General features: G+C 36.4%; 8 protein-coding genes and 2 non-coding genes across 13 annotated transcripts; 3 read left to right on the forward strand and 7 right to left on the reverse strand.

The window, feature by feature from the left end:
- Nucleotides 1-1669: 1669 nt before the first annotated feature.
- Nucleotides 1670-5249, reverse strand: LOC9301024 (probable LRR receptor-like serine/threonine-protein kinase At5g65240). The gene is made up of 12 exons (XM_002866613.2): nucleotides 4854-5249; nucleotides 4592-4717; nucleotides 4367-4499; nucleotides 4188-4262; nucleotides 3909-4052; nucleotides 3739-3810; nucleotides 3593-3658; nucleotides 3434-3504; nucleotides 3199-3339; nucleotides 2762-3103; nucleotides 2297-2691; nucleotides 1670-2221 (listed from the first exon to the last, which is right to left on the reverse strand). Exons 2-12 carry the CDS (start codon nucleotides 4659-4661, stop codon nucleotides 1907-1909), a joined length of 1824 nt encoding a protein of 607 aa, XP_002866659.1. The 5' UTR covers nucleotides 4662-4717; nucleotides 4854-5249; the 3' UTR covers nucleotides 1670-1906.
- Nucleotides 5250-5404: 155 nt separating this feature from the next.
- On the reverse strand, nucleotides 5405-5489 carry TRNAM-CAU. The gene is given in 2 exon segments: nucleotides 5405-5440; nucleotides 5452-5489. It is a non-coding gene; the product is annotated as a tRNA-Met (tRNA).
- Nucleotides 5490-5584: 95 nt separating this feature from the next.
- Nucleotides 5585-7303, reverse strand: LOC9302732. The gene is made up of 3 exons (XM_021013432.1): nucleotides 6510-7303; nucleotides 6094-6204; nucleotides 5585-5942 (listed from the first exon to the last, which is right to left on the reverse strand). The coding sequence occupies exons 1-3, from the start codon at nucleotides 7143-7145 to the stop codon at nucleotides 5790-5792; spliced, it is 900 nt and encodes a 299-aa protein (XP_020869091.1). The 5' UTR covers nucleotides 7146-7303; the 3' UTR covers nucleotides 5585-5789.
- A 59-nt stretch (nucleotides 7304-7362) lies between these two features.
- LOC9302733 (polyadenylate-binding protein 2) lies at nucleotides 7363-10098 on the reverse strand. Of its 2 annotated transcripts, none has more exons than XM_021013441.1 (6): nucleotides 9895-10066; nucleotides 9645-9774; nucleotides 9432-9502; nucleotides 7929-8120; nucleotides 7707-7834; nucleotides 7363-7614 (listed from the first exon to the last, which is right to left on the reverse strand). In XM_021013441.1, the coding sequence occupies exons 1-6, from the start codon at nucleotides 10015-10017 to the stop codon at nucleotides 7566-7568; spliced, it is 693 nt and encodes a 230-aa protein (XP_020869100.1). In that variant the 5' UTR covers nucleotides 10018-10066; the 3' UTR covers nucleotides 7363-7565. The 2 variants fall into 2 exon arrangements, with proteins under 2 accessions (XP_020869100.1, XP_002866661.1); XM_002866615.2 differs by having other exon boundaries at nucleotides 7369-7614; nucleotides 9675-9774; nucleotides 9895-10098.
- A 137-nt stretch (nucleotides 10099-10235) lies between these two features.
- On the forward strand, nucleotides 10236-11751 carry LOC9302734 (ras-related protein RABA4a). The gene is made up of 2 exons (XM_002864903.2): nucleotides 10236-10685; nucleotides 11107-11751. Exons 1-2 carry the CDS (start codon nucleotides 10453-10455, stop codon nucleotides 11552-11554), a joined length of 681 nt encoding a protein of 226 aa, XP_002864949.1. The 5' UTR covers nucleotides 10236-10452; the 3' UTR covers nucleotides 11555-11751.
- Nucleotides 11752-11916: 165 nt separating this feature from the next.
- LOC9301025 (actin-related protein 2/3 complex subunit 5B) lies at nucleotides 11917-13108 on the forward strand. Of its 2 annotated transcripts, XM_021013468.1 has the most exons (5): nucleotides 11919-11982; nucleotides 12244-12389; nucleotides 12477-12549; nucleotides 12636-12736; nucleotides 12841-13108. In XM_021013468.1, exons 2-5 carry the CDS (start codon nucleotides 12292-12294, stop codon nucleotides 12971-12973), a joined length of 405 nt encoding a protein of 134 aa, XP_020869127.1. In that variant the 5' UTR covers nucleotides 11919-11982; nucleotides 12244-12291; the 3' UTR covers nucleotides 12974-13108. The 2 variants fall into 2 exon arrangements, with proteins under 2 accessions (XP_002864950.1, XP_020869127.1); XM_002864904.2 differs by having other exon boundaries at nucleotides 11917-12389.
- On the reverse strand, nucleotides 12969-15364 carry LOC9301026 (lanC-like protein GCL1). The gene is made up of 5 exons (XM_002866616.2): nucleotides 14995-15364; nucleotides 14696-14898; nucleotides 14281-14392; nucleotides 13821-14047; nucleotides 12969-13738 (listed from the first exon to the last, which is right to left on the reverse strand). Exons 1-5 carry the CDS (start codon nucleotides 15172-15174, stop codon nucleotides 13156-13158), a joined length of 1305 nt encoding a protein of 434 aa, XP_002866662.1. The 5' UTR covers nucleotides 15175-15364; the 3' UTR covers nucleotides 12969-13155.
- A 1899-nt stretch (nucleotides 15365-17263) lies between these two features.
- On the forward strand, nucleotides 17264-22088 carry LOC9302735 (LMBR1 domain-containing protein 2 homolog A). Of its 2 annotated transcripts, XM_021034090.1 has the most exons (15): nucleotides 17579-17670; nucleotides 17784-17980; nucleotides 18092-18180; nucleotides 18429-18587; nucleotides 18821-19034; nucleotides 19296-19382; nucleotides 19464-19603; nucleotides 19739-19819; nucleotides 19937-20001; nucleotides 20140-20315; nucleotides 20448-20578; nucleotides 20658-20739; nucleotides 20844-21057; nucleotides 21148-21248; nucleotides 21324-22088. In XM_021034090.1, the coding sequence occupies exons 2-15, from the start codon at nucleotides 17933-17935 to the stop codon at nucleotides 21816-21818; spliced, it is 2082 nt and encodes a 693-aa protein (XP_020889749.1). In that variant the 5' UTR covers nucleotides 17579-17670; nucleotides 17784-17932; the 3' UTR covers nucleotides 21819-22088. The 2 variants fall into 2 exon arrangements, with proteins under 2 accessions (XP_002864951.1, XP_020889749.1); XM_002864905.2 differs by lacking the exon at nucleotides 17784-17980 and having other exon boundaries at nucleotides 17264-17670.
- A 209-nt stretch (nucleotides 22089-22297) lies between these two features.
- Nucleotides 22298-23244, reverse strand: LOC9301027. The gene has a single exon (XM_002866617.2). It carries the CDS (start codon nucleotides 22882-22884, stop codon nucleotides 22432-22434), a length of 453 nt encoding a protein of 150 aa, XP_002866663.1. The 5' UTR covers nucleotides 22885-23244; the 3' UTR covers nucleotides 22298-22431.
- Nucleotides 23245-26219: 2975 nt separating this feature from the next.
- TRNAM-CAU lies at nucleotides 26220-26304 on the reverse strand. Its single transcript is given in 2 exon segments — nucleotides 26220-26255; nucleotides 26267-26304. It is a non-coding gene; the product is annotated as a tRNA-Met (tRNA).
- Nucleotides 26305-27724: the final 1420 nt, after the last annotated feature.

The following is a 27724-nucleotide window of genomic DNA, read 5'->3' on the forward strand; positions in this document are numbered from 1 at the left end:
AAATTCACATGGTTTTAGTTAAAAATTATATTGATTATTTTTTAAAGTTTAATTGTTAAATTTGTTTAAAATTTTAATTATATTTGGTTAACAAGTAATAATGAAATTAAGATGGTTTTAGTTAAAAATTATATTGATTATTTTTTAAAATTTTAAGTATTAAATTTGTTTTAAATTTTAATTATATTTTAAAAACAAGTAATAGTGAAATTAACATGGTTTTAGTTAATTAAAAGTTTAAGTGTTAAGTTTGTTTTATATTTTAAAAACAAGTAATAGTGAAATTAACATAGTTTTAGTTAAAAATTATATTGATTATTTTTTAAAAATTTAAGTGTTAAATTTAATTTAAATTTTAATTATATTTGGTTAACAAGTAATAGTGAAATTAACATGGTTTAGTTAAAAATTATCTTGATTATTTTTTTAAAGTTTAAGTGTTAAATTTTAATTATATTTTAAAAACAAGTAATAGTGAAATTAAGATGGTTTTAGTTAAAAATTATATTGATTATTTTTTTAAAGTTTAATTGTTAAATTTGTTTAAAATTTTAATTATATTTGGTTAATAAGTAATAGTTGTTATAATACATCATATTGGACTTATAACCGGGCCCAATAAGCCCATCAGGGTTATTCATTATGTACTCTAAAACCCTAGGTTTATATGCCTATATATATGTATCATTATTCATGGAATGGAATGAGATAACAATAAGTTTCACAACAATAGTGAAATTAACTTGGTTTTAGCTAAAAATTATATTGAATATTTTTTTAAAGTTTAAATGTTAAATTTGTTTTAAATTTTAATTATATTTTATAAACGAGTTTAAGTGTTAAATCTATATTACGTGAAAATATTGCCGAACTTCGAACACCAAAGCTTACGGACCAATTAAGGACGGGATGCCTAGGCGCGGTTAGTTTTCTACGTTTTTAACATTCAACACTTAAACTAAGTTTTTAAAAGTAATAGTGAAATTAATATGGTTTTAGTTAAAAATTATTATTATTTTATAAAATTATTAATTATTATCAATAAATTTGTAAAAATTATTAAGTATTTTAGAAAAGATACCTGGAAGTTGCGAGGAAGTTGAGAGGAGTCTCAACACGAGCCGTTGTTCATTGACACCAGTCTTGCCTTTGGCTTTTCAGGCCGTCGGGTTTTTTCAGATATTCATTCTTCGTCGTAAGAACATCACGAGTTCAACATCTAGCAATCAACCCTAACAATAACACGAAATCCAAATTTCTTGTACCAATCAACGATCAAATCAATCAATGAGCGGCTAGAATCCAAAGTTCTGTACTGAAACTAACCTGGAAGTGCGACGCTACAGGCTTAGGAGATTTCTACAATTTCCAGCAATCGACAAAACAGAACCGCGTAACCATCAACGAAACAGAGAGAGTTTTGATATTTCTCTCTCAAAGGAATTAGGTATTGATCGATCAATGTTATAGAAGAAAAGAAGAAGAATCGAGAATTAGAGAGTTCTGATTTTTCTCTCTCAAGGAAGAAATAGAAGCAACTGCGTGAGAGCTTTTTTATTTAGAAGCAAAGTGTAAATTAGGGTATTGATCAATCTTATATATATACACAACAGAGATTACGATATAGCCGTTGGAGGCAGTTATGTTTCCTTTTTTTAATACAAAGAAAAAGGAAATTGTGATCTCTATTTCCTTTTCTTTCTTTTGATGGGATTTATTTTAACACAAAGTTTCAAACATATTGTATCAAAAACGTTACAACATAAATACACAAGTGAACATAACGCCGTGTGATTCATTCGCCGATACATATAAAATTAGAAACCAAAACTTCATTCATGTTTGAAACCAAAACTAGTTGTTCCTTCTTCTACTTTACAGTGTGTTTGAATCCAAGTTTCTGTTTCTATCTTCCACCAGATAATTCAATGGCATCTTGATTATTCATGGAATCTTCACCCCAATCAAATCTCCTCTGCAACCTCTGAAACTCTTCTTGTCTCGTCACTTCAAGGTTCTGCCATTCTTCCCATCTCTCTGCAAGCCCTTCTCCTTCAAGCATTCTTACAACTTCCGACATCGCTGGTCGTTCTTCCGGTGCTGCTTGTGTGCATAGCAGAGCTACTTGTATCATCATTTCAACTTCTTCCTTTATATAATCCTCATCAAGCTTCTTATCTACAATGTCTCCTAATCTCTTCTCTCTTTCCAGTTTCTTCACCTGAAAACCAGTTTTACAATATGAGAAGCTTGAGAAGAAACAGCAAAAAAGATCACAGATTTTAACATTACTTACATGGTCTAGCAATAAGACATCATCTTCTTCCTCTAACCGCGAGAAATCAATTGCTCTTTGTCCGGTTACAAGCTCCAGAAGCATAATTCCGTACCCGAAAACGTCAGTTTTCTCTGATGATTTCCCTGTGGATATACATTCAGGTGCAATGTGACCCATTGTTCCGCGGACCTGAGTGGTCACATTAGTCCTTCTAACATCTACCAACTTGGCTAAACCAAAATCACCAACCACTGCTTCAAAGTCTTCATCTAGTAACACATTTGCAGCTTTCACATCTCGGTGTATGATCTTCGGGTTGCAATGTTCATGAAGATATTCGAGTCCTCGTGCTGCGCCTAACGCAATCTGTTTCCTCCTGAACCAATCCAGAATTGGATCGCCGGGTTTAATCTCTGCATAGTATCGATTACAAAATCTTAAACTCCTGAAACCAAAAGTGTATAGCTTATGTTTCCTTTTTACCTCTTAAGCAGTATGCAACACTTAGATTCTGCATGAAAGGATACACCAAAAGGCGTTCGGTTTGTGTTGTACAAAAGCCGATAAGGCGAAGCAGATTCCTATGAACAGCTACACTTATCATCTCAACTTCTCTCTGGAAAGCTTCATCTCCTCCTGGACGCTCAAAATCAGTCAATCTTTTCACAGCGACTTTCGTGCCATCCGAAAGCACTCCTTTGTAAACTTTCCCAAAGCCTCCTTGTCCAAGAACATTCTTTTCGCTGAACTCATCTGTAGCCAATTGAAGCTCTCTCCATGCAAATCTTCTCAACTGTCCAAACGCAATCCTTCTGTCCACTTCACCTGAAACCAAAGTTTGCAATGAAAACTAAAAATTTTAAACCTTTTTATAGTTCCTATGTAAACATAAACATGGAAGATTGATTATTGTCACAGACCTGCAACATCCACAAACAAGTCGCGTTTATATCCTTTATGCTTATCCTTGCAGAGGAAAAAGAAGAAGAATCCAAGGAGAATAACTGCGACTCCGCTAACAACTCCAGCGATAATTCCAGTTTTTCTACTGCTTGAATCACCTATCAGAGCCACACAAAAAAAAAAAAAAAAACCTCTCCATACTTAGAATCTCTGCATATGGAAGTGGGCAACAGCAAACTATTGTCACTTTACCTGAAGGATTGGACACAGTTACACAAGGTTGAGGGTTAGTGCCACCACAACTCAAGTTGTTTGCTGTGAAACTATAGATTTGAAAGACAAAACTTAGTGGTAAAGATAAATTAAGACTATTAAGTATTTGAGTTTGAACCCGGAAGAACTCTTACGTACTTGTATTTTGGAATTTTGAATAAACTCTGAGGGATCTCACCACTAAGATTATTTGAGTCGAGCAGACTGCAAAAGTAGTTCAAGCAGCAGCATTTGAGACACTTAAGAGTGTTTTCCAACAAATGGAGAAAAGAACTACCACTTACATATTTATCAGTTTTGATATACCCGTAAGTGAATCAGGGATAGTACCATTAAGGTTATTCCTACTCAAGGTCCTGCTTGGCCAAACAGAGAAACAAAGATATGATCTTCATTCTTTGTCCCAGAGATCTCAAATAAGTTCAAAGACACTTGGGGAATAGAATTTACTTACAAGAACTGGAGATTCTTAAGATTACCAAGAGTGGATGGTATGCGACCAGTTAACCGATTATCCTCCAAATCTAAGCTAGTCAAGCTAGACAAATTTCCAATGGATTCTGGTATTCCACCAGTAATTCCATTTCCCTTCAATGTACTACATACAAGCAAAAAATGAAACAAAAAATTCTCATTTAACATAACACACGTAACAGTATGTTCCACATAGTAAATGCAGAAAAGAGAAGTTGACTATCCACAAGATCACAGTTCCTAAGCAGCAGGTACTTACAGAGTCTTGAGAGTTGTCAAGATTCCTATTCCTGAAGACAAGGTTCCCGAGGAGAAGTTCATGTATGACAAAGTTCTGCAAATCACAACCATATAGCATAAATGTTTCTTCTCTAAAACCCATAACAAAGCAGAGTTTTTTGACCAAATCTTGCTAATAAGTGTGTTAATCAAACTTACATAGAAGTAACATGTTTCTTGTCATCACAAATAACTTGAGACCAAGTACAAGGATCGACTTGATTCTGGTTCCAATCACTAAGCTGTTCAGGAGATGCACGTAACGAGCTCCTTAACGCAAATAGTGCATCCCCTGAAAACGAAATTGCAAGAGTTTTAACAAAAATCTTTACTTGGACAAACTCAGAAACTACCAAAGAGAATTCTGAAGGTGAATGAGATTACCTTGGTCATCTGGTGACACAGATGACCATAAACATGTAAACACCAATGTAGTGATGATAAGCAGAGCCATTTTTTCTAAGAGCTAGCAAATATCAAAATGTTGGATTCTCTGACAACTTGTGACATCTACAAGAAACGTTTGAAACAAAGGTAACTTTTTAAGCTTTGAAGGTAGATAGAGTGGATCTAATAGGAATCAGAGACTTTCTAAACTCAAACGGGAATTCATAATTCTATAATTAAAAAGAAAAAAAAAACGAACCTTTTCAGTTACCCAGAAGATAAACTCCAAATATATCAGAGAATTCGGCAGTTTTCGCGGAAAAACAGAGATAAAAACCCAAATCTCAAGACGTAAAATTTGAGAAACTCAGATTTGGGGACAACAAAAGAAAGAGAAGGGTCCCAAAAAGAAAAAAAAAAAAAAAAACTAGAAGCAGAGAAGAAAATCCAAAAAGAATAATTCCAGCTCGAAAGATTCACTCGGCGAATAAAACCAACAATACTCTCAAACTTGGATGGTTCCACTTCCTAATGAAAACTCTTGGAAGAGAAAGTAAAACTCTGTCCTTTAGAAAGAAAAACCAAACTTTTGATTTTCTTTCTTCGTTACATTTGTTGTCTGTTAGATGAAAAAGTCTTTTTCAAACAAATCGCAATTATGACAGTCGTTGTGTCTAGTCAAAGAGAGATTTAAAAAGCCGACATTGGTCGTAAACCTGCTTTTCGTGCGTGATTTAAATAAATAATTAATCATGATGCTTTGAATGTGATAAACAAAGAAATTAAGAAAATAGAATAAAACAATAATTTTGGGGTGAGAGAGGCTCGAACTCTCGACCTCAGGATCACTCAGTAGCTATGAGACCTACGCGCTAGCCAACTGCGCCACCACCCCCTTTGAGATTTTTTCTCTGTTTCTTTAATATCCCCAGTTTTGATCTATATGATAATCGTTACTTGTAATCGACGAATTGTCTGATACTTTTAAAATCATCATCAAGATTCGAGAACTTTCTTATTAGAAGGAAAAACTTTAATTCGATACAAGTGAAAATTACAAACCCAAAACAATGATGACAATTACAGCTACGTAACCACAGTGACTTCTCCAAATTCAGTGTTTTCGCTCTCTTCATGTCTTGTTGTCCAGACAAAAACTTACACATTGTCTCGTGTGTTTTGCATTATGTCTGGTTTATTGAACGAGTATCTGTTTGGGTGTTGAGGGTTCCTCTGCTTTATCTTTCCGTTGTTCATTAGGCACTTGCTGCTTGCTACTACTGCTCTCAAACAGCTTGCTGCTCTTTGCTATTGTAAGGATTAGCTCAAGTTGCTTTCGCTGTTGGTCCTGCAAGGCAAGCAACGAGCTTTTCATGAGCTCAAACGAAAAGTAGGAAACTCAGAATCGATATTTTCAATTCAGGTAGGGCACACTTTATCGCATGGCAGTATCTTAGAAGAAACACATTGATTTAACAAAAAGGGAAACAAACAAATACCTGCATAGCAAGCAGCACCTTTTGAATTTCGCCAAGCTCCTTCTCTAGAATCTCTTGTTGTGCAGCTAACACTCTGGTGGCCTCAGAGTTCTTTTGAGCCAAAGCTGCAGTCTTTGGACAAAACAAACCAAACTCTTCAGATACAACATAGAGCACAAAATAACTAAACTTGATGCAAAGACAAGCTACATTGACCAGTCAGAAACTGTGAACTGAAATTTCCGAATTTTTTCTGCAAGATTTTCCTAAATCTCTAAAAACTTGATTTAAACACCAGAAGTCCATAACTTTGCTACTTCCTCAGACATTCCCCAATCACCACTTGTTTCTTTCATCCAATTTTACATAAAGAATGGGACTTATACAGTGAAATCATTTGAAGCAAAGCTCGAGAAAGAGAACAATCGGATCGTTACCTCAGAAATGGGTTCCTTTAGAGCTTTTCGGGTGACCCGAAACCGAATTCCCAGCTTCTCTAGATGCCTAGAAAGAACTCTAACAATAGAAGTCGAGCTTTTTAAATCCTTTTCAAGTTTCTCCAACCTTCGAATTAGATTAGTGCCCTCACTTTCTCTCGCTCCTTTGCAAATCCTCATCCATTGCCGTCGTCTAAGCCACGAACCAGTGGCGACTGAACCAACCAATCCAACGAAACCTAAAGACAAGACCTTTTTCCCAATTTCACCAACCACCACGTAATTCACCGCGAGAACCACTGAAATCACGGCGGAAGATAAAATACAAAGCGCTTCCGCGAAAGAAACAAAGCTGCCCAAATCGAAACCATCGGAATTGGCGTCTTCTAGTTCGTTAGAAGAAGAGCTATCCTCGTATGATCCGATAGAAGACGCATGAGCTCTATAATCTCGATCGATCTCGAAATTCGACCGGGTAGAGATGACGTGGCGGAGGAGGATAGGCTGAGGGAATGATATAGAATCCCGGCGAGAAGTTCGTGCGGCGGAGACTGCGAAGCAGAGGTTGCTCCTGCTGATGCGAACAGGAGTCGAGCCAGAGAAGAGAGCGTATTGAGAAGGAAGCGACAAGGACATTATTGTCTTTTCGGGTCTGTGACTAGTGACTGAGAAAAACTCAGGTCATTGCAAGTAATGGCTACGACCTTGACGTCCTCATCAAAAGAGAACAAGGCGCATGGTAGCGATTAGCAAAGCCTCACCAATAAAAGTTTAAAATGCGCCGAACATATTTGCCTATTTGGAATTGATTTGCTCAGTGGTTTAAAAGAGTCAACACTTACATTTAACAGATTTCAGCTATAAACCAACAGTCCCCATTATATAAGCAACACTTGATCATCATATCATATAATACCAGTCTAGGTTCGAAAAAGTTTACGCGCAAAGTTCTTAAAGGCGAAAGAGTCATAAAGAAAGCTCAATGAAGGATGGGTATAGCCCATACACGCATCCACACTGGATAGCGAATCCGCTCTATGCTTAACCATGACGGTTTTATTGGTACGGCATGTAACGCATAGGCCTTCTGAACCTAGGAGCTTTTCTGCAAAAGATTGACAAAAAAAAAAAATGTGAGAAGTGGAGAGAGCTGTGTGTGACACTAATCAATATGTCTTGATGTTAAGACCAACTTACCCATATCCATATGGGGAATACATGTAAGGAGGCATGAAAGGTCTGCGGAACCGGTAACCCATGTATGGGTTGAATCGTCTACCACGAAACTGTTTCAATCCAGGAACGTTTGTTCTCTTCTGCAAGACCTGAAATTATTTTAAGCCAGAGAAAACGATGAAATCATAAGGTTTTTTTCCTTGGTAAAAGTGTTTTGGTTTGATGGTGTAGTAAGATGTGTACCTTTAATTGACGACCATGTAGCTCTGATTCATTCAGTTGTAGAGCCTCTTGTACAGCTTCAACTTCAACAAATTCTACATAAGCAAATCCCTTTGGCTGCCCAAATTTGTCTGTTAGAATGGTCACCCGATGGACAGTGCCGCATGTTTGGAAATGCTGCTGAACTTCTTCAGGTGTGCAAGCGTAATCAACCTGCACAGTGAAATATACAGTTATAGCATATAACAAACTAGCATAACACATGGAGTCTTTCACTGAGCACACAAAGAGTAATCCATCAAATTTACAAGTTCAGCGAAACAAGAAAACCTAGCAAAGACATTACTCTTTTACTATCCTTCATTATACACACCAACATATTCATATGTGCAAGAACAACAAGTAAAGCAGAGTGGAATCTAGTATACTTGAGCAGCCTTTAAGTTGAAAAGATCCCTTACGCTGAGTACCGAGCATAAACTTTATGCTAAGCTTTATTTTTATGTAAGCATCAAACAGCTGCCTCTCACCAAATCTCTGCAGATAGCAGCTATGAGCCTTATCCAGCATCTTGATACAGCTCTTCAAAGGCTATCTCCTCGAGGATGAATTGCGAAATACTCCCTTCAAACATTTCCCCTCTCCAGATATCTCTTTTTTTCCCTCTTAGTCATGACATTTTTTCTTTTCTATATTGCTCTAAGACGTATTCATTTCTTTTTCTTTATTCTCTTTTTTTTTAGCTTTTTTCTATTGTTTTTTGCATCTTTTATTTTATAGCTTTTTCATCATGTTCCACAACAAAACAGAACAGATCTTTTTCAACACTATAAAAGGAAAATGTAAACGACCCCACAAAACCTAATTGATTTAACCCAGAGCAAATAAGAACTTCAGGAACAATCCTGCGATTGTAGTGAGAAAAATCATAAGAAAAGCAAAACTCAACGACAAAATACAAAAACTATAGACATCCTCAAATTTGAACAGAAAAATTACTAAACATATGAAGTTTTCTTTAATATCTGAAGGCTCAGGTTCCATCAGTAATATGAAGACTCAATCTACTTTTTAAAACCCTCAATATCACTAACAACAAAACTCCCTTTTCATTTGAAGATATAGTCTTCACTCTAATCACATTCACAACCTTTTACCATTCAACATTTTCGTCTAATAAGTGTTGCCACTGAACATACATCCAGTAGAAGCCATATCAACAAAGTTATGACATTACACCAAAAGTCACAGTTAACTAGTGACATATTCAAGCACTACATGTAGAGAACGCAATCATGGATCAGGAAGATAACATAATCAGGTTATACATTTCACAGGTCTACTATAATAATTCTAACATCCTAGATTAAAAGGTTTTGTATCAATAAGAGCTAAAAGAAAAGGCACAATTCAAAGTCTAGTCCAATGAACATTAAGATCAATCAGAGTTAAAAACTATGAAAATAAAGCAGAAGCTACGATAGTTTAAAGAACGAATAAGACGCAGAAACAAAGGATTCTTACATTGCCAACAAAAACTGATCGAGCATCAACCTCCTCCTTGCCTGCTTGATTTGCTGCAATACTAGCAGGATCTGGAATAGCATAATTGGACCAAAAAAACTTTAGTCAAGAAACAAAACAACTGCAAACACATAACTTAATTCACAGCTCTCGGAATTCAAAGAGATAGATCCAAACACCAAGTAACCAAACCCAGCGAATTACGGGAAGTACGATGGTTATTGAAATCAAAGAGACGAAAACCTTGGGCTCCCATTTCCTTCTCGACCTTAGCCTGCATCTCACGCAGAGCAGCAGCTTCATCCTCCATCTCCTTCAATCGTTTCTTCATCTCATCCAACTCCTAGTATCGATTACAACACCAATCAAACATATATACACGTGATAACAAAATCAATCGAGCATCAATCACATTAAGATGAACGAAACAGTAAGAGAGAAAGAGAGAGAGAGAGTAGCGGACCTTAACCGCATCATCATCGGCGGCAGCCATATCCAAATCGGGATTGAGAGCCTCCATATCTCCATCCATCTCGCCGACGTCGGGAATTTCTCCACCGTAAACCTCATGCTCCTCTTCCTCCATCGTCGCTCTCTCTCTGCGTCGCGACGTTTGCTTTGTTTTTTTCTGATAAAAACGCTTAGGTCACTTTTTGTCAATTCGGATAGCGACACGTAATCAAACGAATCCAGGCCATTTTTTTATAAACTAATGGGCCTAAGGCCCAATTGTAAGAGGCTTTAACATTCGACGATGACATCATCACCAAAAACATGCGCCTGACAGAAAGATAATTGTCGTATCTGTCAAATCTCACAGAGCCGGCAGAAATCCAACGGTTAATATATAGACACGTCATCATTAATTAAAAAGTATTGACTAATAGTTGACAACGACGACAATACGACCGTATCAGATCTCTTTGCGTTTAAAACTTCAAAAAAAGCTCACTTTTCGGTAAAAGCTTGAAACACAGGATTTAGCTAGAGAGGATTTAGCGAGAGAGAGAGGTTGAAGAAGATGACTAGTGGAGGAGGATACGGAGATCCGTCGCAGAAGATTGATTATGTGTTCAAAGTGGTGTTGATCGGCGATTCAGCGGTTGGGAAATCGCAGATACTGGCTCGTTATGCGAGAGACGAGTTTAGTTTGGATTCTAAGGCCACCATCGGCGTTGAGTTTCAGACTCGGACGCTTGTTATTGATCACAAGAGTGTTAAGGCTCAGATCTGGGATACCGCCGGCCAAGAACGGTAATCTCCGACCTCTCCCGGAACTTTTAGGCTTTTAGCTTCTTCAATTGCTTGAACTTAGATCTCGTTATTGTTTCTCTGGATCTGGAAGATGATAGCTCTGCTTTGGATTTCGAATTGTGGTAAAGCTTATTGATCTGTCTACGAAATTGGGATGATCTGAAGTAAAGTGGTAGACATTAGGAAGCTGAATTATTGAGATTCTGGGATTTGGATTTCAAAATTATGTATAGACTAGACTCTATTACTCTTCCAAGTTCCAATGTTACAAAGCTTCCATAGTTTTATGGTTGGTACAAATTTGGAAACTTCTTTTATAGATTTCATCAAATTTATAATTGACTGCTTAATCTTTAAGCTAAGTGCTTATCATATGCTTACATTGTATCTCTTTCTATATGTGTGGTTTTGGTTCAAACAGATACAGAGCGGTAACGAGTGCATATTACCGAGGAGCGGTTGGGGCGATGTTGGTGTATGACATAACCAGACGCCAAACCTTTGACCATATACCAAGATGGCTAGAAGAATTGCGTGCTCATGCAGACAAGAACATTGTGATCATCCTTATTGGGAACAAGTCAGATCTTGTTGATCAACGAGCTATACCGACCGAAGATGCTAGAGAATTTGCAGAGAAAGAAGGTTTATTCTTCTTGGAGACATCTGCATTTAACGCAACCAATGTTGAGAGCGCTTTCTCCACGGTTTTGAGTGAGATCTTCAACATTGTGAACAAGAAAAGTCTTGCCGCGAGTGAAGATCAAGAGAACGGTAATCCCGGGTCGCTTGCTGGTAAGAAGATTGATATTGTTCCAGGTCCTGGTCAAGTGATACCAAACAAGAGTAACATGTGTTGTAACTCTTAGATAACCAATTCAATTCTTAAATGTTACTTGATAACAATATATAGATATTTTAAAGACTCTGGTTGGGATATTTCTCCTATCCAGAGCTGTGTGATTCATTTGTTGCTTAATGAGCAGTTTTTGTGGGGTTTTGGGCTATTGAATCCCAGCAAAACAAACCGATTTAAATCTGATCTATTGGATATTAGTTTGATTAACATGTTTTTATCCTCTATACATTTCTAACAGTATTTGCAATCACAAAGAACTTGCATTTGTTACATTTTTATTAAATACAAATATATACCAGCGATAACAACTTATCCATTTCTCTTGTTACGTCAAAGTGAAAAAAAAAAAAAAAAAAAAAAAAAAAAAAAAAAAATAGCGTTGAGAAATTCTCTCTCGGTCGTTTTATCACTCGATTGCTTTATTCTCTCTAATCTCAAGTAATCTTCGAATCCTGGTAGATTCTTGTATGATTTGATCCTAACATTTCTGAATTATTGATCTGATCGCATCATGTGTACCATCGGCAATGATTTTTTACGTGATTAGAATTGAGTTTTCGTGATTGTTACTTCTCTTTTTGGATTTTTATAGGCTTAATTTGTTTTGCATTGCCTCCTTTCATTAGTAATTCATATCCTCTATGTTTCCTTATGCAGCAAGTTTTCGATTTGAATGAATAAATGAAATGAATTGATTAGGTTTAAGATAATTTTGCCGGAGAGTGTAGAGAAATAGAAAGAGATCCAATGGCTGGTGCAGCAGCACTTGTTGAAGCTGATAATGCAAATGAAATAATGGCAAGGATCGAAACCAAATCGCAGAAGATTGAAAGCTTACTCAAACAGTATAACCCTAAAGTTCCTTTTTTCTAACTTTCTTAGATGGCCTATATATATATAATACTATAATAGTGTTACTTCGTTTTATTCAGCTACAAACATGTCGAAGCTCTGAAAACAGCTCTTGATGGTTCGCCTTTGACAACTTATGATGAACGTTGCAAGGTCTTTCTGTTTCCTCTGCCACACTAGTGATTTGTTCCTGATCAAAAAGATGTTGTCTTTTATGATAAATGTCGGTGAAATTGCAGTCGGCTAATTGGATAGTTGTGCACAGAGCTATCATGGCGATAAAGGATATCGACGGAATGCTAAATTCTCTTGCTGCCGAGTATTACGACATTCTCATGAAGTAAGTCTCTTGCCTTTTATATTTTGCTCTGTTAGCTTTAGTTGGCTTGATGAGGAAGTCAAGTGTTAATCTCTTTTGTTTGCTTGAATGTTGTTGTGATTCAGGTACTTGTATAGAGGTCTTTCGACTGGGAACGAACCCACATGCGAACAATGTTTGATAATTCACGAGAAACTAATAGAGAGAGCTGGTCTCGGTTGCATTCTGCGTTGTCTTAGTGATACCAACTCCGTTTAAAACCATCAAGCTGATGTTTACTTGTTACTTTGTTTCTTGTTTTGTATGAATGTTTCTCCCAAATCTCAAAGCTAATTCAATAGATTATAGAAAGTGGAATATAATAAACTGGAGAACCTAAGATCCTTTCACAAAGATATTCATAATCGAAGCAACAGTTTATCTAACTTACCCGGTAATAATTATATCTCATAACCAGGAAACCTAGAATCTACCGGCGACACAAGATCGAACCAGAGACATACTGGTCCAGCTAGTCCACGGAAAAGCGAATAATCATGTTCTGCTTCTTGCCTTGTCATATTCATGAGATCTCTTGCATCATGGCACAAGTAACTCGCAAACGCTTTTGCTCTCTCTTCGTATAAAACATCTCCAGTTAACCGATAAAGCGATAAGAAGGCATAGGCGTTACCAGCAACTCCATCAGCTAAACCTACCTTCTTCACCAAGCCACTCTTCCACACTACTTCTCCTGCTTCAATGGCTGCTTCGCGGAAATCCCTTTCCTTGGGAAACACCTGAGATGCTTTAGCCAAAGTAATGGCCATACCAGTAGCTCCATGAGCCCATTGGACCAGCTTATCTCTCGGATTCCCTTCGCTGCACGGGTAGTTTCCACTGTTCGGAAACCTATTACTCATCATGTACCTCAATGTCCCTTGAACATCCTTCACATCCTCTTCCGATAGTGGAAAATGCAGCAATACATACAAGATTCCAGCTAATCCATTAGCCGCACCCCAAAATCGCGTCCCGTGAAACCTAAAACCCACAAAAATAAGATAAATTCCTACTAAGAGTATAAACAGGATTCTCTTTTAACACACTAGCTATATTGTGAAACCTGTATAGCAGAGGACAAGCTTCATGATCTGCAGCTCCAACTCGTCCACCGGCTAAGATGGCCGCAACAATGGGTGATAAGAGATGGTCAGGAACAGTGCCTTGGCCGAGATATCGGTTCAGGAACAAAGCAGCCCAAAGGAAACCCGCTCTTCCATAGAGAAGGTCATATGACATCCCAAATCCTCCTTCCTCTGGTCCTGCTGGTAACTCTCTCGCTTCTGCAAGCTGCTTGTAAGAAGAAGAAACAAATTTTCAAGTTCACTATAAACGGTTTCATATATTAGTATCATCTTTCTTGGACTGAAACAAATCTGAACTCAGATTTAGATATTAAGTTTGTCACTTAATTTGTTGATCTAATTGTCACGTTGGATCGAAATTGTGAATCTATAGCTTTGATCTGAAACTGGTGAAAGCAAACGAAATGTGAAAGAGTAAGAAGTCAAAAAGATAGGAACCTCAAGAAAAAGACCGAGGAAGAAGTCACGCTTTGATTGGTCCCCTCTGTAATTGGCTACGATTGCACCAAGCGTATAAACTCCTCCTCTTCCACATAAAAACGTCACGTGCCTATTCATGAGCATAACAAATCAAATAATTAGCAAGAAAAAGACAAGTTTATTCTAATGTGTGTGTAGATATTATTCCATAAATTGCAAATTTACATAATTTTCATCGTATAGTAATAGTGTTATACTCAATAATTGGTTTAAAAGTGACATTTTTGTAATGCTACTCTGTGTGTTTTCTATCAGAGGAATCATTCAAATTTTATTTCCAGAATATTCTTCAAAGTCGTGAGATTACATATTTGTTTTGTTTCGAAGATGATGTTTACTTGGCTAAGGAACTTGGTGGCGAAGATATTTTCACCTGGTTGTGGCACGCGCAACGTTGGCACACGTGTCGATTATCTCAGCGCAAGTTAGCAGATCTTGATGGTTCCTCGTGACCTCGTACGACTTCAAGCAGGTGAACGCTGTGCCGAGTAGTCCTGTGTACACAGTCGGATCCAGCACCGGACTCGAACCAGGGGCAAGAACGTCGACAACGCCTTTCCACATGGCCTCCACAACCTACATACATCGACCAAGAATCATATATGAGCCAGCCAACGTACGAACTCTGGCTTACGTTAGCCGTCTGGGACGTCGCGTAGTTATCGTACGCACCTGGTTCTTGAGTAACGTCGCTGCTCTGAGGAAAGATTCCGTAGGGAGATAAATCGTCGGAGCCGACGGTTCGGAAAGCAAGTGATGAAGCTCGCCGTTCTCTATTTTCTCTCCGGCGCCGTCACCATCGTTGCTGCGTATCCGCTGCTCAGCCACAGACTCGACCGCCGACGACGACATAACTCTCTCTCTCTCTCACTCTTGATCTTGAATTCTGGATATCTTGAAGGAAGAGAATCAAATACGGGCGTTATATTTAATATATAAGAAGTTTTGAAGTTTTACAACAGCCGCTATATATATAGTTTATGTTTCTATTTAATCATTTTAGCTCTATAATTTAATATCATAGCCCAATTTAAATTACTGTAATGGTTTAAAAAAAATATTATTTAGATAATTGTTTTGTGAATGTTTAAAAAGTTGCTCAATCCACCATTTACTTTAGTTTTGGTATAAAAAAAACGTAAATAGTAGTGTAGTAATTTATTTGGATTAATTTCAGTGGTTAATTTTTTTTTTGTTAGGTACTTCAGTGTGATTATATAGTAGTTCTACACGTGTTTTCGTAATTTTGTGCATTTGGCTATATGCCTGTAGGTCCTACCAGTCTTTAAATTATTGACTTAAGAGCAGCATTAACGGTGATATCTTAGAGATATTTTAGGATTAAAATTGATTAAAAATAATTATACTAACAAAATTAATCTAAGATTTATATCTTAGTTAGGATGTTTTTGTTAGCTTAAGATGTTGATACGTGTCACTGTGTAACAGGTTCAAAAAACAATCAAAAAGAGAATTTTTTTCTTCTATATGTTTTAAATTTTTTTTTTTCTGTATGTCCTTAGAGCAGAATTTTTTTCTTCTGTAACAGGTTTTCAAAAAAAAGATGTTGATAAATTGTATCTCATGTATGTTTTAATTTTTTTAATTTACAACTATTATTAAATTTTCTATAATTATAAATTTTATTTTTATAATAATATTTGTTTTTCTAAGAATCACATGTTAAGAACCTACCATTAATCACACAAAAATCTTAACTCAAAAATACTATCTCTTACCTATCACTTTTACAAATATATTACTTAAATATTCCTAAGATTTATTTCTAAGATACTACTAATAATCATGCTCTAAGCATCTTGGAAAATAAATGTGATGTTACTAAAGTATCAAGAAACAAAAGGAAAAGCTGAAAGTGGGATGCTGGTTGCAGGAGATGACACTGATACACGTGAACCGGTAGACAGAGCCTAAACGTGTCATGATCTTGTCGGCTCTATTATTTTACGAATCAATCTACCGTTGGATATGGACGGATAGATTAGCGAACGGTCGACGTTATATATACAATTATACATTATTTGAGAATCTCATACTACTAATCGAAATCGAATCTGTAATGTTTTTAATAAATTAGTTATATTTTTTTATAGGTAAGTGGGAACGCGTATAAATGTGATTCTTGTCAATTACGAATTAGACATTTTGTTAGATAAGTCACTCAGTGGATTAGCTGCTGACCTGTAAACACGTTTGGAAACGTGAATCATGATATTCTTAATTCTTCACGCAGATATTTAAAGTGTTGTTAAATTAAACACCTAAACCCATATGTTTAATTCGGACATTAAACCTAACAACCGATATTCTTTTTAATATAATTCACACAGATCATACGGGCCCATTAGTTAATTAATCAAATTATATTTGTAGGTGTAACCAGGCCCAGTTCCTGACCATCAATAGTTCAATACCATATACTTATTAGGCTTTGTAAGTGCAGCCCAGTTCCTAGAGGCCTAACTTTGTTGAAATTAATTTTCTTCAATTAAATCAATAATGGAATTATTCTTTATAAAAAAAAAAAACACAAGAAAAACATTTAGTTTTTCATAATTTCCTGCGGAAATGCGCAGCATGACCTCAAAAACTTCGTGCCTGCGCAAGAATTATGCATTTTCATCAAACAAAAGATATAAAAATACATTTTATCGGAAATAAAAACCAATAATCATATTTATCAGTGTACTAATGGATTAAATTTTACCTACATCTTCATTTTTTTTTGGTGGGATTGACTTACATCTTCATAACGCAAACAAATATTAATTCTAGATTTGATGGTTGAAATTATTTACTATATATATATATATATGCAAAGAATTAGACTAATTCTTCTTAAAGTCTCTCTCAAATTGTCAACTCTCAACAAATAACGAAGTTTTAAATATTTTACGTTAAATATTTACGTTTTTTGATTTATTTTTTTTAAAAAGCATTGAGCGTGGAAAAAAGCTGCTTCTTCTTCTTCTTCAATGAACCGAACCGAGATCGAACCAAGAAAACGAAACTGAAAGACGAAGAAGCAACAACAAACAAGAGAGAGACCTTCCTCTCACCGGCGCGTTTCTCTCACGCGCACATACACACAGAGACAAGTCGAGCGATCTCTCGGCGGCGTTAATCGATAACCTATTGATTCTCTGCATCGAGAGAGAGATGTGGGTTTTCTATCTGATCTCGTTGCCACTAACCCTAGGATTAGTTGTTTTCACGCTCCGTTACTTCGCCGGACCGGAGATTCCTCGGTACGTTCTTATCACCGTTGGATACACCTGGTTCTGCTCTGTCTCCGTTATCATCCTCGCTCCTGCCGACATTTGGACGGTAAGCAGTGCGATTTTGATCGAATTGGCCTTTACGAGATTACAATTTTTGCATATGAATTAATGGTAGACATTTAGAAGTCCTCTTGCTTGATTTGAAATTTTGAATCGTAGGTTATATAATTGAAGGGTTTTGTTCTGATGCCTGCAAGTTTCATAGGATCATACGTTGAATTGAGATTTAGCTGAAGAATGTGGCGTTTGAATACTGCTTAGGTCTCTCACGGTTTGGAGCTATTGAGGAATATTTTTGGGAAAGTATCATGGTTTACTGCGAAATATGGACTTCTTTAATTTGCGATGAAACAGTGGTAGCTAGATTTTGGTTTCCATGTTTGATTTGGATGTAGACCAAACTAGAAGAACTGATTAGGGAATCATTTGAAATTGGTTTGCTTCATTTGTCTTCTTATGTTCTGCAGACACTATCTCTGCAACCTGATCATCCTGAGAATGGTGCCATTTCCTTCTTATGGAGTTGGTCATACTGGAGTACGTTTCTACTCACCTGGTATGAACTGCTCAAACTTTTCAGTGCCTTTTCTTTGATACGTCTTCGCCGATATTTGCAGAATAATGTGTTCGCTTTTTGATCAAATCCAGTTTTAGGTAGATTATTTTTGAAATGATTACCTAAGTAGGTGTAAATTTGTATTGGTTGGCGGTATTTGAAATGCACCCCTAACAATCCATCTCCATAGTTTTGTAGCTAATAAATGTACATTCCCTCATATATTAAACTATGTTACCTCTAAACAGGGCTGTGGTGCCCCTTATTCAGGGTTTCGAAGATGCTGGAGACTTTACCGTGTCAGAGCGATTGAAGACTAGCGTCCATGTCAACTTAGTTTTCTATCTAGTACTGGGATTCATTGGTCTTCTCGGTCTTATCCTTCTCGTCATGATGCACAGGAACTGGTAAGTTGTCCCTTCATGATCGGATATACATATATATTGGCTTTGCATCTCCTACCTTGTCATTAGCTCTTCTATTAAAATATGCGTGATACAATTGCTCACCATCTACCAATATATGACTGACTGGGTTTAGAAAATCTGGTGCCCAATCTTTCTCAATTTTTTTCTCCGATGAAAGTTACATTCATTTCTGGACTATTTGACTGAGACATCCTTGTATTGTATGTTAACAGGAAAGGTAGCATTTTGGGTTATGCTATGGCATGTTCAAATACTTTTGGGCTGGTCACTGGTGCATTTCTTCTAGGCTTTGGCTTGAGCGAAATACCTAAGACCCTTTGGAAGAATGCAGATTGGACCACCCGCCAAAAAGTTCTCTCGCACAAAATTGCCAAAATTGCTGTGAAACTTGACAATGCCCATCAAGAACTTTCAAATGCGATTGTAGTAAGTATTATCTGGGATAAACAAGTTTTTGTTCTCATCTGCTTAGATATGCCCTCTCTTCTTCAAACTTCAGTTATACCTTTGATCATGACATAATCAGTGGTGCTATTTAAGATCTAGGGAGATATTCCATTTAGCAGGCTTGTATCCAAATTAACTTCACATCACGTAATTAAGTACCTTAAAGTTTTAGCAATTCAAATAACTTCACATTGTTTTCTTGTCATACTGTTTACCACTTCATAACCATTCCCTTGCTAGGTTGCTCAAGCGACTTCAACTCAAATGTCCAAGCGTGATCCTATGAGACCATACATGAATGTTATAGATGCTATGCTGGCTAAAATGGTAACTTCTACATCCCACTATCCTTATATTGTGAACATGCATTGAAACTTATCCAATTTTAATGAATGATTATCTATACAGTTCAGGGAAGACCCATCATTTAAGCCACAAGGTGGTCAATTGGGCGAAAATGATATGGACTATGACACAGATGAGAAATCGATGGCAACGTTAAGGCGGCACCTTCGAAATGCTAAGGATGAATATTATAGATATAAAAGGTATAGAGAGCTTTCTATTGGCGCTATCTTAACTTCTTATGATACTTTGTTAGGAAACTCGTTCCATTAATAGACTAAGTTTGTTGTATTATTTATAAAGCTCTAGTAATGTGTCATCACTATGGCTGTTTGCAGTGAGTATCTAACTTATGTCACGGAGGCCCTTGTTCTTGAAGACACAATGAAGAATTATGAACGCCGTGATGCAACTGGATGGTCAGATTTTTGGTCATTTTATCTCTCATACAATATATGATTATCTCTTCTGTTATTATCTTAAAACAATTGAATGATACCTTTCACCTTAAGCCTCTTTGTTGCACCGTATTTCAGGAAATACATTTCAAGCTTCAGAGCCACTCGAACTGGGAAAATGGGAAATCTTCTCGATACATTGGGTAAAGTATTTATATACTTTTTACTCATTCTCTCTCCGAATGTGATAACTGAAGTGGAAAATTCATGACTATACCCACTTTGAAAAGAACGAATGAAAACATATCCCTGATTACTTTTGTACTTGTTACCATTGGCAGAATTTATGTGGAGGTGTATATTGAAGAAACAAATTCAGATGGTGTTGGCAGTAGTTATGGGGATTATGTCTGCTGCAATTCTTTTAGCAGAGGCAACTCTCCTTCTTAGTAAACTGGACTTGTCCCTCTTCTCAATACTTATAAGCTCTGTCAAATCCGATGAACTGCTAGTGCAGGTACGTGTACTTTGCATTTTGATTCAATTCTCACTTCAATGGAGTGGTGTGTGACATCTTGTTATCTTATAGTAGCAAATTGTTTCGACTTACCAGTAACTTCCTCTTGAATCTTGATCATTTTGCTTTCAGGCATTTGCTTTTGTACCTTTGGTGTATATGTGCGTCTGTACATATTATTCTCTTTTCAAAATTGGGATGCTGATGATTTATTCCTTGACTCCTCGACAAACAAGTTCTGTGAATCTACTAATGATTTGCTCGTAAGTGAATATCTATCCATCATTTTTTCTTTAATAAAAATTTACATGCTTATAGATGGTTCATATGGTATCTCTTCAGGATGATTGCTCGATATGCGCCACCAATATCTTACAATTTTATTAATCTCATTCAACTTCATTCCGAGACTATATTTGAGAAGGTATTTTTTTTATATCTCCCTTTGCGCATTTCGTCGTCTTAGAAGTCTTTAAGAGATATGACATAACTGGGCTTCTTTGCGATGTTTTTCATTTGGTTCTGCAGAAAATGGGTAGAATTGATGATGCTGTCCCGGTATTTGGACAACGGTTCAATGAAATCTATCCTCTCATAATGGTTATCTACACATTGCTAGTTGCAAGCAATTTCTTTGATCGCATATTTAATTACTTCGGTAGCTGGAAAAGATTTAGATTTCAAACAGAGACCGAGGATACGGACGGATTTGACCCTTCGGGGTTAATGATTCTTAAAAAAGGTAAAAAGACCATAAGGATCTTTTTCTGCATTAAGATTTGATCGATAACGCATGTTTTTTAATTCATTTTCCTTTTTTTATAATCGTTAGAACGAACCTGGCTCGAAGAAGGACAAAAAGTCGGCGAGCATGTTCTTCCACTAGCGAGGAACTTCAACGATGTTGACATTGAACCAGGAAGCAATTTTTCTGTAAGTAGTAACCCATTAACATATAGAAACAGATCTCATAGTGTTTGTTCCAAAGCCTGACTAAGATTTTTGTAGGAAAATTCTTCTGTTGAAATGAAGATGTCGTCAAGCTATGACATAGACACAGTAAAAGGAAGTTCATCAAAAGACGATATGTCCCGTAAATACGGATCAGCTAGAGAAGCAATCACGAACAAATACGCAGCCATTAGAGAACAACAGAACAAACACTCGCCATCTTCTATGACAAAGCCAGAGAACATGTCTTCAGCTAAAGTGTCCTTACTGGAAACAGACAATTCGGGTCCAAGTAATGGTCAAGGATCAGGAGAGCCATCTTCTCGTCTGGCTTCCACATGGAGAAACATGAAACTAGGAATCCAGAATTTTAAAGAGAATGTAGCTACCAAGAAGTTTCTTCCATTAAGACAAAGCCCAGAAACAACAACACTAACAAGCACAAGAGTAGTGACTTCATCAGTGCCACAGTCGCTAGATGAGATATTCCAGAGACTGAAAAACCGGTCTGTAGAACACGGGCACTACCTCGATGATGATGATGAAGTTTGACTATGAAGATGATGTTCATAGGTGATGAAAATTAAAAAGAACTCTGCATTTTAACAAAACCTGAGTGAGAGAAAGCAAAGCAAAGAGCAGATTTGTTCTGTTCACCATAGTATAGAAACAATTTTACAAGAAACAGCTAATTTGGGAGTTTGAAGGGTCCAATTTTTTTGTGTTGTAGGTTTTATATGTTTACTGTTAGTGACATGTTATATACTTTTGGACTATATTATATGATGATGATATACATAAAGCTATCGTCTCATTTTAAGATCCGTGATGGATTTCATTTCATGCTGATACAGATATATAGATGTCTTATATGACAAGTCACACATAGAACACGTTAGTTGAATCATGATAAAATATAATTCATGATATGATCAAAAATCACTGATTGGTTGGTCAAATCCCTCATAGCTTTTTGCTTCTTTGGTCAAAAAATTAAAAATTAAAAAGTAAAACTAATTTCTAGATTATTCTTTTTTTGGCCAATACTAATCTCTATTTTCATTAATCAGAAATGACTTTCATTATTTTCCACCATTTAACTTTCTTTATCTGTAACTGTACACATCAAAAATAAACGTTTCAGGAAAAAACTAAAGTTGGTCGTTTAATAAACTCGTTGCCGTGAAGAAACAAACCCTCCGACGTCGACGGCGCCACCGCCTTTCCCTTTCAGATGAAGCAACTTAGTCCAAAACCCAGTCTTCTTCTTCACCGACGTAGATTTCAATTTCTCCGTCTTCTTCTTCGTCGAATCCCTAACAATATAATCCTTGGGAACATGAGCCATAGATCTGCTTTTCTTCAATCCTCCACCAAAAGCTTCAATCAGATTACCACTCAACGCTTCCCTCACAGCGAAAGACATGGACATCGAACCAGCTCTCCGATGATCCTTCACCGCCGGAGACGACGGAGAAGACGAAACGGTGGTGGAGGAAGAAGAAGATCGGTGAATGATGTAATACGACGTAGTATTAGGTAATCGAGAGAGTTTATCTCTTAAACAACAAGGACAAACTCCTCTGTTGCTTTGGTGGTTGTGCTTTCTGCATTCCATTTTTCTTCTTTTTTTTCGCTTTGATTACTCTCAAAGAGGTTTATGTGTGTGTGGGATATATATGTATTACACACGCAAGCGCACGTGTGAAATATTGCCACGTGTGCTTCAACGTCGGTATAACCAAAGAAAGGTCATTAAGGTTTCGCTATGTTGACAGGGCTTTTCGTAGAAGACGCACCTCTGACGTGTAAAGGACCACTTATAAAATGAGTCTAATTATTGTTTTTCTTTTTTCTTTTTACGTCAATAAAATTATTAAGTGATTGGATCAATTAAGGAACATAATTTAGAAAATGATTGTTTTTTTTTTTTTTTGACAAACTTAAGAAAATGATTGTTATCTTTATACTGAAAATATCTGAGGGCAAAAAAATCTAAACAACTGATAGTCGCCATCTAATTATAGTTTTTTATTTAAAATTTCTTAATTGATAAAAATCTTTATTATTTTGTACTATGATATCATCTTAAATGTACAAATTTTTTTATTTTGACATTTAAATTGTTTTTGAATTAAATTTACAGCTCTTTTTTGCTTTTTAATTATTATATAAAACATTTTTCCAAATTCAATTAAAGAAAATCTAACCGGTGTCCATAGATTTTTGTTCTATAGCAAAAAAAATGTCCCTAGATTTTATGTGCAAGTTAGTTAACGAAGATTATATAGAATGGGTGATGTAAGTGAGAGAAGTCACAGGCCGTGACACTAATAAAAACTTAAATTTGGTTCAAACAATTTCACGATGAAATAGGGTCAACAAAAGAAACGCAAAATTGAAAGAGGTTTGATAGCGATAGACGGTTGTGATTTAAACAAACACTCAACATGTTATGGAACCCACTTTGTTAGGTATCATCTGACGGTGACCGTTGGCCGGTGGACTCGGGACTCGCTTCTAACGCGTACCAAAAAAAGTAAATAAAAAAAACCCACTCGTGCGCATTCATTTTTTATCTCATCTTTTTAATTTATTAGTACGTGACTTTTGATTTCTGTATATTATTTTCAGTTTTGTTTCTTGAAGAATGGTGCGCCGTATGCTTTCAATTTTGTGTGCACGTGAGAGTGTAGTCAATAAGGTCGACCAAAATTTATGGGAAAATGAAGTTATTGGAGACGAAATCTAGAAGTTTTTACGGTTCATGATCGTGGGAATGAGTGACTGATCGGATTACAAAGTAGATCCTCTTGTTATTTTTCTAATCCGGGAAACACTATTTATTCGATGAACCTTCCTTAACATTTATTGATTTACCAATTTTTTATTAACATTTTTTTATAAAAACATGTTCTATGGACCTCGTGGTTTTGACGAAGCGTCGAAGCCAAAAAAGTCGATTATATTTACAAAAAAATCAGGTAAAGCCGCTTCACTTTTCACGTTAATGTTTCTAAGTTCATATATAAAGATATAATAAGAAAAAATAAATAATAAGTAATTGTGTTGATAGATGAAATAAATTGGAAAGTGTTGTTTGTATTGATTTACAAGAGCCAATATTTATACAAGAGAGATCCTAAAACTAAGGGATATGATAGAATCGTATATTTAGATTACAATGAATATGGTTGTAGTTATCCGTATCTCTATACCCCCCTCAGGTTGGCGGTGAAAGATCTTGAATCTCCAACTTGCACAATAGATATGCAAATGTTGGAGCGGGTAGAGCTTTAGTGAGAATGTCAGCGGGCTGTTCCGTTGTAGAAAGATGTTCAGTAGTGATGAGCTTGTCTTGAACAGCATCCCGAACAGAATGGCAATCTGATTCAACATGTTTTGTTCGCTCATGAAAAACGGGATTAGCGGCGATGTAGATGGCCGCTTGACTATCACAAAATAACCGCATTGGAGAATTATGAGGTATACCGAAAGAAAGAAGAAGTTGCTTAAGCCATTTAAGCTCTTTAAGAGCAAATGCCATTGAGCGGTACTCGGCCTCGGCGGAGGACATAGATACCACTTCTTGTTTCTTAGTCTTCCAAGAGATCGGAGATGAACCAAGTAACACAATGTAAGCACTCAAGGAGCGACGTGTGAGAAGACAAGAGTTATAATCAGAGTCGCAGTAGGCGGTAATACAAAGATCATAATCGGCGCGAAGTAGAACTCCTTGACCGGGAGATCCCTTGAGATAGCGAACAGTACGTAAAGCAGCCTCCCAATGAGCTTCAAGAGGAACCTGCATAAACTGCGAAAGAATGTGGACAGTATAGCAGAGTTCCGGCCTTGTGAAAGTAAGATAAATAAGGCGTCCAACCAAGCGTCGATAAGCCTCCGGATTGGTCAGAGGAGGACCCGTAGCAATCTGTAGTTTATGGTTGAGTGCGATAGGAACTGATGATGGCTTCGACCCAAGAAGTCCAGTTTCAGAAATGATATCCAAGGCATATTTACGTTGAGATAAAAATATGCCTTCCGTGTTCCGAGCAACCTCAATCCCAAGGAAGTATTTGAGTTTGCCCAAATCCTTCATATGAAAACATTGATTAAGGTAATTCTTGAATCGTTGAATGGTCGAAAGATTATTACCAGCAATAGCGGCTTTTATACCCGGCCGTCGGGTCATCATCGACGTTTATACCCGATCGTAGGGTTCAAGTAATAGAAAATAACACTCGCGATTGCGAGGTTAAGATGTAGCTCGCGTGATTGCGAGGTTCAGATGTAGCTCGTGATGGCGAGACTAAAAAAAGAAAAAAAGGACAACTCACGAGGGCGAGAAATTTAATCAAAAGGAGATGTCAAACTCGCGAGGGCGAGAAAAACATCATTGTTACCGAAATTGAACGAAACCACTAGATTCATGTTCATGATCAAGTGTATTGTTCTTCAAGAAACTAGCAACTTTGCTAGAAAATCAAAGACCGGGATAAACACATGACAATCCACCAAGAGGAGAGGATCACGTCCCTTTCTTCTTTTTTTTTTTTTTTTTTTTTAGTAGTAACGGAAGCAAACAAAAACCTTAACTCATAAGAATAGGATCAAGGCTCTGATACCATGAAATAAATTGGAAAGTGTTGTTTATATTGATTTACAAGAGCCAATATTTATACAAGAGAGATCCTAAAACTAAAGGATATGATAGAATCGTATATTTAGATTACAATGAATATGGTTGTAGTTATCCGTATCTCTATAATAGAAGATGGAATTATATAAGATCTTATGACATACGGAGCAAGTATTATCAATTATCACCTGTGTTGTAACAGTGATGGACATGGAAATTAGTGAGAAATAGCTCAAACCAAGTTAGGCCTTCTGGATAACAGGAGGAGGCCCAAAAGCCCAAGTAAATGAAAACAATGAAGCTAAAATTAATTATGGGGTGAGAGAGGCTCGAACTCTCGACCTCAGGATCACTCAGTAGCTATGAGACCTACGCGCTAGCCAACTGCGCCACCACCCCAATGTTGTTGATTCCTGAAATATTGATTATTTATAACCAAATTTTCCATAGAACTGAAACAATCCTTTAAGGTACGAGAAGTACATAGAGTTGGCGTAAACAAATAAAAGGTACCAAAATTATTTAGTTATATATACACAAGTTTCTAGTATTGTTCAAACGAGATACTTTATGAATTATTATATATACACAAGTTTCTAGTATTGTTCAAACGAGATACTTTATGAATTCCCTTAGATATTATGTATTAAATATCACTTAATTTCGCCTTTTATGGGTTAGTTATCCACTTCATCAGAAATGGACCAACTTGTTACAATTTAAATCACACTGTCACATGGAGAGAAAAAAAGCAAGCGACTACTCGAAGATAATGTATGGGTTAAGTTTCTAGTATCTAGACGGGTAAATATGTGGTCTACTTTTTCTTCCTTATACCTCTAACATTAAACTGAAAGCGACTAAAATCACATTTAATATTTGCAAGCAATTTATCATGGGACCTGAATTATCCAGCTCTAGGTTTAAAAGCACACTCATAAATTACTTGTTTACTCAATGATGATCCACTACCATAAAATGTATATCTTGTATAATAATAAGTTTCATATTTAAGTTATGATCATTTACTATATATATCAACTGATTAGACATGTATATCAAACCAACTCAGGATAGTTTAGTTGTTGAGAAATTCATTACAAAATCAAGAGTTTATAATTCAAATCCTATCATTGCAACTTAACTATGGTTGGTTTTAAATGTTTTTAATCACAGAGATATCATCCTCTTTTGTAGATTCTGACAATTAGTTTGGACTTTGGCTCAGTAAGAAAAAAAAACAACATATTTCATTGTCATAAAGCAGTTGTTGCATATTAATTCGAATTTTTACTTTTAGATGCAATCTGAGCCGAGCCGGTTTGAAATGATTGAGCCGGTGGAGGAACGACCAATTTGGATTAGCGGAGCGCGTGAAGTCACAGAGTGTTTATAACTCCGAGGCATATGGAAAGGTTAGTGGTGCTTACGTGGGAGTCAAATTTGGCTGATGGGTGAATCTTGGGTCCCTCTTGGTGACCATGACAAAAGCCAAGCTTGTTTCTTTGTTATGGGAGATTTTAGTTTTTATAATTTGCACAAACAAAATTACTATTGTATCATGATTTTGTCTTAGATGCTTAAGTCCATCATTGCAATTTCAACAAAAATAAAGAAAAGACCAAATGGGACGTATAACCTGGTGATAAAACTGACTGGAATTTCCAACTTCACGGAAATGATCGTCAAACTATATTAAATTTCCGCTGCACTCGGTTACTCCAGCTTTCCGATTAATAGTATTAAAATCTTATCCTGTACTATATTTTAAAATAAAAATGTGGAAACAGCATATATCCTATGGGTATAAGTGCACATG

This window comes from Arabidopsis lyrata, assembly GCF_000004255.2.
Source record: "Arabidopsis lyrata subsp. lyrata unplaced genomic scaffold ARALYscaffold_8, whole genome shotgun sequence".
Taxonomy (NCBI): Eukaryota; Viridiplantae; Streptophyta; class Magnoliopsida; order Brassicales; family Brassicaceae; genus Arabidopsis; species Arabidopsis lyrata.